Source organism: Artemia sp. Qi Xiang Cuo, chromosome 19 (assembly GCF_049724085.1).
Source record: "Artemia sp. Qi Xiang Cuo chromosome 19, ASM4972408v1, whole genome shotgun sequence".
NCBI lineage: Eukaryota > Metazoa > Arthropoda > Branchiopoda > Anostraca > Artemiidae > Artemia > Artemia sp. Qi Xiang Cuo.
In genome coordinates, this window is record NC_142812.1 from 55,413,204 (window position 1) to 55,425,189 (window position 11,986).

Here is an 11,986-nt window from a genome sequence, read left to right on the forward strand (position 1 = left end):
TAGCATACTCTAAAAAAAATGAACACATAACAATGTGATGCATAACATATTTTTAATGAAACAATGCCATGTAGAATATTAATACAAAAATAAATTATGATACATTATTAATATCAATGATCAACTTCGGACATTTTGAATCTGTTCCATAAAAGAATTCACCATGTTCTCTCGTGATATTGTAGGTATTGTCTTCTCCTCTTAGCTCGTAATCAGTAGAATAATCATTATTCCATTTTGAGTCATACACAATTTTTACTGGTGTGTCACCGAAAAATTCAATATGCGTTTCGTCTTTGGTATTATTTGTTTCATTGACTGTTTGATCAATGGTATAATGTTTGCTGGCACTTTGTTTTTCATCGATTCATCTTTGTATTCCATATTGATATTTTGTACCAATGCCCTTTTTATTTTTCCGTCAATTTCACTATCTATTACAAAATTATTTTTACAAAGGTAACAGTTCTGGCACGCAAACAAGATATGGTTTATAATATTAGTAGAATAGAACACCTTTCGTTTTGTCTCTGATTTCATTTGATTACTAATACCTAAAAGATGACGATAGTTTCTATCGACAGGTAGCATGGTACCGGAAGCACTAGCAAGGAGTTGTCCTTTATCATCAACGATTATTTTTATGTTGGCATTCTCTTTGAGTGCAATAATCTCTGGAGATCTCAATCTTGCATATCCACCATTTATACAATGGAATGTTTTGGTACTCAAAATAAATTGGTTTCCTTACTATCTTGAAAATGCACGAATACGATTCCGATAGTGTTATCACATGCACTTAATTTATAGTTTAACTATTTTCCCTTGCTAGTACTGAGTTCTTCAATTGCACTCTCAAATGAACACATTTTCTCAACATGTTTCATCCTCATTTTTTATAGATACTAGTTATGTGTTTAACGTTCCACTGCGTAAAAAAATACTGATTTAATACATGCAATAAACTAGGTAGTGTCGATAACCGGCCATAGAGTACCAGTGGGAAAGCCGCACCGCGTCTCTGGGCAAGCATAGAGTGCAATTGCTAGAGCCATAAGCATATTTCATGTCATTTTAAGATACGTAAAAAAAAGTTGAATAATTTCCAAGTCAAAAAAAAAAAAATTCCAATAAAAAAAAGTGCTACTACAAACAATATTTTTCTAATAGTAAAAGTCACGACTAAAATTTCTATATCATTCTCATTTTGAATTTGGAAAATATTAAATGTGATTTTTTTTTGTTTTAAGTATGTTACATTGCATTCTAAGAGATATAAAAAAAAAGTTGAAAAAAAGTTTAAAAAAACTTAAAAAAATCAAAAAAAATGGGGATGAGGGGAGGGGGGCCAAAAAGTTTGGGTGAGGGGCCCCTTGGAGGTTGGAGGTATGGGACCTTTGGTGGTTGAGGTCCCTGGTGGTTAGGGTCGTTGGTGCTTATGAGGCATGATGCTTGAAACCTATAATCACCTCACTACTCGATTTGCAGGGATTTCAATGGATTGTTCTGAATTTCGTTATTAAAATTTTTTTCTTGACATCTACATCTCTATTAGTATCAACTTTTTAGTATACTATAACGTTAGACCATATTTTATATTGACAACACTGTTCAAACTGTACTTGTGCATTATACAGAACACATAGGGGAAGTAAAGGTAGGTTAACTCACAAGACCATTTTATCATCGTTAACCATTTCCATAGATTGATGGTATTCCAAATTTATAATAAATAAGCTATGAGTTAACAACCCCCTCGGGGTTACCTTAACTGCTAGTCAGTTTGAGCCTTTTTTACCACCTTCATACGATCCAATTCGCAAATGTTATCTAGCTCTGTTGTTTTTTCCCTATTATTCAATTAATATCGTTCATACAGTTCAATTCGCAAATGCTATACCCATTTTTGCAAATAGAGTAATTTTTTTGGTAAATGATACAACTTTTCATCATTCACAGTTCTGTAATGGTTATCAAACTCTTTGACAGGTTTTGACTCATAAAGATGTCCGACTTGCCTGTATCGCTAGTAGAAACATTATTTTATAGTAAAAAAAAATTGTTATAGTAATAGATAAACGAACTTGGTAAAGCACATATCATCTAAACCAGTCTGATTACATTATACAATCTCACTCCTTGTTCCAAAACGTGTTTGATCACTTCTTAGGTCTATAATATAAAGGGAATGATCGCTTTTAGCAATCCCGTCCCTAATCTCGTCCCTCGCCTTTTACACTATCACTACTTAGAAACCATTATGTCAAGAGGTTGGAATAGAAGTTTCAAAAGAATATACCGGAATTAAAATTTAACTTTAGTAGGACTATTTGATGGTGTTTAATGTATAAACGAAAAAATCAATGAGAAAAAAATGATTATACTTTGCAAATAACATCAATTAACATCGCGGAGTGTTAATTTCTGCTATATTTCATCATTTTATTTTTATTCCAGTTTATTCCTGGGTTTTCTTTTATTCCTGCTTTGTGGAGCAGGAAAATGAAGACAAAGGATCAAACTTATTTCAAGCTGTTCTGAGTTCTGATTCTGAGAAAGAAAAGAACCATTTATAACTTTGTGGTTGAAGTACTCAGTATTGATATTTCCTTAGACATGGTTGAAGTGGTGTACTCTCTGTAAACCTGATGAGAATGTCCTGACTATTCCTCCAAAACTTTTAGATTTGTACACTTTAATTTAGAGTAAATTTAAATCCTGATTTATTTGATGCCCCACCACAAAGGGTGTGTTCCAAAACATTTTTGAAGTTAGAGGTAAATTACTGAAGATTTTGATATAATGTCCTTGATATAAGTACCTTGAGAATATATGCGAACTTTAATTCTACCCCTTTGTAAGAAAGTCAGGGGCGTCATTGGGTTGAGGGGCAAGGGGGCAGTTGCCCCCCCCAGTAATGTGGAGAAAATAAATGTTATATATCCCATTTCCCTTGAATATCCGGATATAGACCCCTCTTGTCCCCCAATAGAAATGCTGGAGATTCGCCCATAAAGAAAGGTGATTGAGGGGATATAATATTATATAGGTATTAGCTTAGTTTCAGTAGGAAGCAGATTATTAAGCATGATGGGACTTATTATACTAAGAGCTGTATATAAAGTTTTAAAAGAAGAGTAGCATGGTTTTACGAAGAGAACGTAATGTGTCTACCCAATTTTCACTCTTGAATTAATAATAGAAAAATGTCAAAATCATTACTCCTCAGTTTTATAAATATTATGAACAAGCATTTGATTCATCCGACAGAAGAGCTTAAGACCCCATCTTGTATTGTATACCAGGTAAGTACTTTAAATCGATTAATGCTATATACGAGACAAATATTGGTAAAGTTAGGGTAAGAAGTGAGATTAGGAACACAGAGGATGTAAGGTTAGGAACAGGCATTTGATTCACCCGATAAAAGAGCTTTAGTTAAGACACCATCTTGTATTGTATAGCAGATAAGTAAAATAAAGTGATTACTGCTATATGCGAGACCAATATTGGTAAGGTTAAGGTAGGAATTGAGGTTAGGAGTATGGAGCATGCCCTAAGAAACACGGAAAACACTAAGAGAGAGGTTGTAATAAAATGGGAAGGTAAACATCTCTTAGACTTAGGATTAGCGTTTCAGTGTTCTTGATAAAAAATGTTAATAAAATACTTGATTTTTAAGGGTTTTAAGGCTTCAGTGTGCAAGAAAATGTTTAGAAATGGATACCAAGAAGACAAAGTCACGTAAGTAAGGAATAAATGAAGATCCTTAAGTTACTTCGGGTATGGTGATATTGATCAAGAAATATAGCTTTACTTACCTGGGAGGTATTCCTAGTAAATGTTATGGATGGGGTAAAAATGTAAAAAATAGAACACTCAAGGCCCAGGGAGTTAATCACAGTCGGAAAAGCTTGAAAAACAGGAAAATAAGACTGCGAACCGAGATCAGATAATTGAAAGCCATGCTAAAGACATTGGGTTCTGAAACGGAGCCACTTCAAAAAATATAAGAAGATTTTTTAGTTGTTTTAGAAGAATTGCCTACAGATAGTTGCCACAGATGGGCACTTATTTGACTAACAACATCTCAAACAACAAGCTTTACAAAAAATGTGGTTCTATCCAACTTTTTAAGGCTATAATGAAAAAAAGGTTGTGACGACTGGGAAACGTTTCACAGATCAAAAGTTGTTCCTTTTGACCATTAATCGGGCCAAACGAACAACATGTCATCCTTGAAAGGGGTGAGAAAAGGTCAAAGGAAGGATATAAGGAACACTGAAATTTCAGGGGAGGGGTTAAAGAATGAAGCTTTAAATACATGGGCAACCATAAGCTGAATTCCAGGGGGGGGGGCAAACCTCATCTAATTAGCACTTTTAATGCTATATAAAAGAAATCTCAGAACAAAAATTAAAAATAAGGCAGCATCATTCATCCAGGAGGGGGGCGGTTCCCCCTACCCCCCCCCCCATATTGGCGCCCATGTTTGAATAGATTGGGGTGGAAGAGGGACTCAAATGGCTGTGTTGGCGTCTTGCATCTTGTTGCTGCGGGGAGTCTGCAATGTAATCTGAATAAAGTGTGCAACTATTTCTAATTTTGGACTTTACCAGCATTATATGAAAATCGTTTCAAGGTAAATTTATGAAAATATTATTACACGAGAGGCGTTATTACTACTATTAATGCTACTAACAGCCCACCACAGCATCAAGCCGCCTGGTACTAACACAGCTATGCACACTTAACCTTCAACCAAATCTATTCAAAGCCTCCCTCCCAAGATGCTACCATTTCCCTTAAATGTTTCCTAACGAAATCCCCCCAACCCACTCAGGGACGACCTGCTTTTTGCTTAGTCCTAGAAGGTTAGCCGACATAGTTATTCAAACCCATGTCTTAAGGTAGCACAGACATTAAAACAGAAACATTTTATGCCCCTTGAACCCAACTTAGGTCTATTTATTACCTGTAAGGAGCAATTTTCATGGAGTTTTCTGTTCGCTGTTTCAAAATTATGAATTTTCAAGGGTAGCATCAGAGGGCAGCAGCCCACTGAATTGTGAAACTAAATAAGCAAAACTAATTAGTTAAATTTTACGACACTTACTGCCCGTGAAAGTTCAACATTAATAATATGTGATTTCTAAAGAAAACAGCACCTTCAACGAAAAGTAAACCCTTTAATGAAAATCAACACAATCAATGAAAAGCAACACCTTTTTAAGCTTTTTGATACCCTACGTTTTAGTTTTCGATGACTTTTCATCATCATCTATTTTATTTACCCTCCACTACCAACAACTGCATAACTGTAAACGAAGGCCTTTTAATTAAAAATTGAAATCCCAATTAACCCCAGTTTTTAAAAATAAATATCATTTTGAAAGTTTTCGTCTAACCAATTTAAACAATCAGATTTCATTCTCACTGTCCTTAGTACTTTATAAATTAAAAACTAGTAACCTGTTTGTATAGGGATGTTTGAAGTTTTATCAACTTCCTCGACACCAGAAGCACTTGCAGGCTTCTCGATTGTTGTTGGCGAGCCAAAGCTTGGTAAGTCATCAACAGATTCGGCAACAGGCGGAAATCCACCCTCCTAGAAAAGAAATATATATATATATATATATATATATATATATATATATATATATAAAAAAAAAAAAAAAAAAAAAAAAAAAAAAAAAAAAAAAAAAAAAAAAAAAAAAAATATATATATATATATATATATATATATATATATATATATATATATATATATATATATATATATATATATATATATATATATATATATATATATATATATATATATATATATATATATATATATATATATATATATATATATATATATAAGCATTTCTTTTGACATCGTATAAGAATTTTCTTATGTGATTTTGTGCATAGCATAAATAAGATTGTTGAGTTTCCAACGCATCAGTTATTTATATAATATAATGTCTGTTTGAAGACCCAAAAAACAAACATTTGCAGTTGCAGGTACTATAAATGATGATTCTTTAGAACCAACACCTGAACTATCAAAGGTGATAATATGTGAAAATAGACAACCTGAATCGTCAATTGCGACAATACCAATATGGGCATCTAAAGGAAAGGCATTGTTAAATTGTCTGAAGTAATCAAAATCCAAAAATGTGTAAAACATGAAAATGAAGAACAAAAACACGGGTGGTTAGTAGATATGCAAAAACGACACTTAGAGCGTGTCAAAAGAAGCATAGCGGCGGTGTGCCAAAAATGAAATGAAGAGCCAAGACACACGCGGTTAGAAGGCTTGCGACACCGAGCATGTGAGAAAGTCATAAATGAAAATGAAGAGCAAAGACACACGTAGTTAGAAGACATACGACACCGAACATGTGAGCGCTTCAATGAAGATCAATCTGGACAGCGAAATCAAAATGTGTCAAAATTGAAAATGATAGCGATGATAATTGGGTTTGGGATTTTGACATGGATAAGGTCATAAATGCCTACTATATATTTGTTAAAAAAACAAAGCTTCAGCAATATGTATTTCATAATGCCGAAAGACAAGCCGAGTTAAATGAACCAAACAAATTGAAGATGATAGCGATGATGATTCGGATTTGGATTTTGACCTGCATAAGGTCATCAATACCTACCAGTCCTTTAAAAACCAGAAACCTGGACTAGATAAATCATTGGAAGAAATAGAAGTGTGTGTCCCACCACCTGAAAAATTAAAAGAGACAAAGGTTAGGCGATATGTCTTTCATAATGACAAAAGACAAGCCGAGGCAAATGAAAAAGTTTTTGTCCCACCACCTGAACAATTAAAACAAATAAAGGTTCGGCGATTTGTCTTTCATAATGACAAAAGACAAGCTGAGGCAAAAGTTAAAGGTACGAAAAAAACGTGATTCTACTCCAAAAGGAGCGCATTAGCTCCGCCTTCGAGTTCAACTGAGACAGACGCGTGCAATCGCCTCGATTGACCAAAGCAACACCAGTTGACGTTAGCATTCGCTTTGATTCGGACCAAATTAAATAATGAGTGATAGTGATATAGTAATTGGATTATTGGACAATTTAGTTGATGAAGATTTTGATCGTGAGAGGCATGGAATGCAACATAAAGCTCATTCGCGTCGCAGAATACTCTCCAGTGAGAGTGATAGCGATGAAACAAATGGCTCTCGGAGCCCAGAGTTTCAAACTCGTGCTCGGTATGGCTCTCGGAGCCCTGAAATTAGTTCTAGGAACGAAGAATCTTGCTCTCGGAGCCCCACAAAAATCCATGACACAAAGCGGAAGGCTTCTCCGGAAAAGCACAAAGGTAAAAGATTAAAAGAAAACATGTCAAATGACGCTCTATTCAAAAAGATTTCTGAAGAACGTTCTGGTACCAAAGAGGGTCCCAAGATCCATAAGAAACTTGCCAAAGTTGGAAATAGAGCTTTTTCTGCGCCTTTGGAAATAGTGAAGCTAAAAAAGTTATTTGAGCACCACCCTAGGCCTGCAAATACCGAAAAAAATTGTACCTCCAAAGGTGAATAGTGAAATTTGGGCTATTCTCTCATCACAGGCTAAACAGAGGGATGCTAAGGCACTTCAAGTGCAGCGGACAATTGCTCACTCAACATTCTGTGTTTTAGAGGCAGCAAATTTTTTAGATGCGATTCTTGAGCTAGAAAATGAGCATATTAAAGAAAAGGTTGTCAAAAACCTTACAGATGCAGTTCACATGCTTGGCCTCACCAATTACGCTCTAAGTTTAAAAAGACGTCATGCGATGAAATTCGAATTGAGCCCAGATCCCACTGTAGCATCAGCTTTATGTGCCCCTGAAGTCAAAGTCACGGAGTATCTTTTTGGCAAAGATATTGCCAAAACAACGTCTAAAGCTAAATCCGTGGCGGATTTGAAAAAATCTTTTGGAAAACCAAAAAACGTGCAAGGGGGGCCTACCGTTATCGCCGATGGCAGACCGAGGCCCCCCGTCCAAATTATCGCAGAAAGCAGGGCCAGGACCGTCAAGAGAGGTCCAAAATTCCAGAATTTCCAGAAAAAGGATCGCAAATAGCTAGTATGTACTATTTATCATACCCCGCCCTTGATTTTTATGATTTTGTTGTTAATTTCAATAGGCAGTCACAACATTTGGCTGATGATTGTAAAGCGGGGAGAATTAGTAAGTTCGTCTCAATATGGCAGTCAATAACCAGTGATTTGAATATTTTGAATATTTTAGTCTCAGGCTATAAGATTGAATTTGAGAAAACACCATTAACAGCTTTGAAAACAAAAAACAAGAGTATTACGTTTGAAGAAATACAGGCTATATGTAAAGGAGTTGATATTTTATTGCATAAAGGTGTTATTGTTAAAGTACCCGACTTCACAATAAAGGAAATACGTTGTATTTCTCCCGTTTTTACAGTCCCAAAGAAAGATGGGTCTACTCGGTTTATTCTTAATCTTAAAAATTTAAATGAAAGCATTAAATATTACTATTTTAAAATGGAAAGTGTTCAGTCTGCGGTTCTTTTAATAACGAAAAGTTGTTATATGGCCTCTGTTGACCTAGTCGAATTTTATTATTCATGCCCTGTTGATTTTGATGATGAAATATGACTTTGTTTTAAAGTTGACCTTTGTTATGCGTTCACTTCGATGCAGAATGGCCTATCATCTGCCCCATGGGTACTTACGAAACTTATGAAACCTGTTATCTCTGCTTCGAAGAAAAGATTTTTTGTTTACGTGTTTAGACGATTCTCTCCTTCTGGGAACGTCATATTTAGAGTGTCAAAATAATGTCTATGAAACAGCGAAACTACTGTCAGAGCTGGGGTTTGTGATCCCCCCGGGAAAGTCAGTTCTCATTCCAAGCCAGAAAATAGGATTTCTGGGTTTTTTGGTAGATTCGCGATCAATGCGTATTTTCCTGCCGGAAAGAAAAATTAAAAAAGTTATACATTTGGTTTCAAAAATTCTTATTCGAAAATTGACTACGATTCAAGAATTGGCCGAAACTCTTGGCGCTCTCGTTTCAAAATTTCCAGCAGTAGAATGAGGGCCTTTATATTACCGGAAAGCGGAATCGTTGAAAACTCAAGCATTAAGGTACGCGAAGGATCATTTTCCGGCTAGGATAATTTTAACATCCGATGTAAATTCGGAACTACAATTGTGGTTGGGTATTGCCAATCATGCTTCTAAAGCAATTGAATCTAGAACAATTGAAAAATATTTGTGTAGTGATGCGTCGAAACTAGGTTGGGCACTCGTGGATGAATATTCCATGAAAACGGCCACAGGTGAATGGTCCTCAGAAGAGAAGAGATTTGATATCAAGGTCTTAGAAACGAAGGCCGTTTATCTGGGATTAAAATGTTTTGCCCATGATATTAAAGGCATGCATGTTCGGCTGCGTTCTGACAATATAACCACAGTAGCTTACATAAATAAAATGGATCAAAATCTAAATTTTTTAATTATTTCGTAAATAAGGTCTGGCAGGTAGTATTGCAGGGCAAAGGGTGGATATCTGCAGAACATGTGCCCGAGGTTGCTAATATTGCGAATAAAGCATCATGAAAATTTGATAATGAAAAGGAATGGAAATTTGATTCTGAAACATTTACTATTTTGAATTTCTTGGTATGTCAGTCAATAGATATTGATTTGTTTGCGACTAGATTAAATTTTCAGATTAAACCATTTGTTTCTTGGAAACCAGATCCAGAATATTTTTTCGTAGATGCATTTGCAATGAATTGGAAGCATTATTTCTTTTATGCATTCCCCCCATTCAGTTTACTTCTGAGTATCCTTCAGAAGGTGGAAACAGATCAGGCCACTGGTATTTTGATCTTTCCAAGCTGGACCACACAAATATGGTATCCCTTACTATTAAAGCTTTTAATAGGAAGTCCAATATTTCTACCAAATGATATTTTTACTTTGTCTCTCCCAGAGAAGCCGACCTTGCACCCTATTGTCGAAGACGTTACGCCTAGCGGCTTGTGTCGTCTCCGGCAAGGGCTTCACCGCCAAGGATATTCTCCCTCCACAGTCAATATTATCAAGGATGGATGGCGGGATTCAACTAAGCGCCAGTACAAAGTTTACATTGAAAAATGGATCGACTTTTGTGGAAGAAGCACAATCCAGGCCTTGGAGGCAACTCTACCGGAGATTTTGACATTTCTTACGGAACCTTTTCACTCAGGTGTTGGATACAGTGCTATTAATACTGCGAGGAGTGCTTTATCGGCAATTCTACCAAGCCTTCAGTTAGGCAGTAATCACATCACCAAGAAGTTTATGAGAGGTGTCTTTAATAGAAGGCCTAGTCTACCCAAGATTTCAAGTATTTGGGATGTAAAATGTGCATTCGATCTCTTTAGACTGCCAGCTTGGGATATCGAAAATCTTCAATTAAAGACACTAAAAAAAAAATTAGCAGTTTTATGGATTTGATCAGCATTTAAAAGAGTTCAGTTTTTGACCAGTTTATCACTTAGTAATATGGTACATATGACGATGGAAGTTTTTATTTTCAAATCAATGTGTTGTTAAAAACATCGAAACCGGGCAACCACAAATCAGTAGTTGAATATTGGCCTTTTCAAGAATCGTCCCTGTGTCCGGTGCTGCACCTAGCTTGGTATATTAGAATGACATCATATCTGAACAGAAACGAAGCACTTTTTCTTACATATCGTAAGCCTCATACTGCTGCGTCCAATGCATCTTTTTCAAGCTTAAAAGAAAATGTTTCCAAAACCCTGCTAAAAGTACCACTAAGTTTGCTTAAGTCTTTTGAAATTGCCGCTGTAAACTGCCACCAAATAAGTTGTTTTATAGATAGCGTATAGCACGTGTTTAGCATGTGTGTCAAAAAACATTTTTAAAGAAAAAGAAGTGGTAAATTGAAATTATAGAAATTGTGAATCAAAATGAAATTTTCGCCACTGCTCATTAAAAAAGCCCAAACCTAACCTAACCACTGCTATTAATATTTTGTATTTACGTCACTGCTATTCGCCCTTCGCCACTGCTAATCGCCCTTCGCCACTGCTATTAATATTTTGTATTTACGCCACTGCTATTCGTCCTTCGCCACTGCTATTCGCCCTTCGCCACTGCTCTTTAAAAAAAAATATTAAAAAGACCGGCATGAACGCTATCTATAAAAAGAACATTATTAGGTGGCAATTTAAAGCGGCGGTTTAAAGCTTAAGACATTGAAGCATACGCTGTTAAAAACGTGGTGATATTTGGAAACTTTTTTCTCTTTTGATGATTTTTTAGAGGGAGAAGAGTTGATGATAAAGGTTCTCTCACTTGGTTAATATTTTGGAGACTAGGATCGTTATACATATTTTAAAGTAAGAATTGTTTATCGTAACATGTCTCCTTATGAGGTGTCCCAAGGCTAAACAAATACCAAACATCGAAGCCGGGCAACCACAAATCAGTAGTTAAATTTCGGCCTTTTCAAAGAGTCGTCCCTGTGTCCGGCGACGCACCTAGCTGAGTATGTTCAGAATGACATCATATCCGAATAGAAACGACACTTTTCTTACATATCGTAAGCCTCATACTGCTGCGTCCAAGTCATCTATTTCTAGATGGATAAAAGAGTTGTATTTCTTGCAGGTATAGATATCAGTGTTTATGGTGCTCATAGCACACGGTCTGCCTCAATGTCCCACCTTAAAGCAAAGAGGAATTGGTGTGAGATCAAATCATAAAATATGTAGGCTGGACAAATGCCAAAACGTTTGCAAGGTTTTATAATAAACCAATTGAAAGTGGTCAGCAGTTATCTGTCTTTTGAGATTTATTCACTGTAATTTGTTATATTTGAAATGTCTTCCTATCAATGAATATTTGTACAACAGCCTCTTTTTAATGAAGAGGGCTATTATTGATCATTAGTGTTGGTATAGCTCATGCTGAACTTTAAAATCTCAGT

General features: G+C 35.6%; 1 protein-coding gene across 1 annotated transcript in view; it reads right to left on the bottom strand.

Moving 5' to 3' along the window:
- Positions 1-11,986, bottom strand: part of Pdzd8 (PDZ domain containing 8) — a 245,494-nt gene that overhangs the window by 139,685 nt on the left and 93,823 nt on the right. The window contains exons 7-8 of the mRNA XM_089105143.1: positions 5,999-6,120; positions 5,473-5,608 (exon numbers count right to left, since the gene is read on the bottom strand). Coding sequence (XP_088961269.1) covers positions 5,473-5,608; positions 5,999-6,120 — 258 coding nt within the window. The remainder of the gene's footprint in view (positions 1-5,472; positions 5,609-5,998; positions 6,121-11,986) is intronic.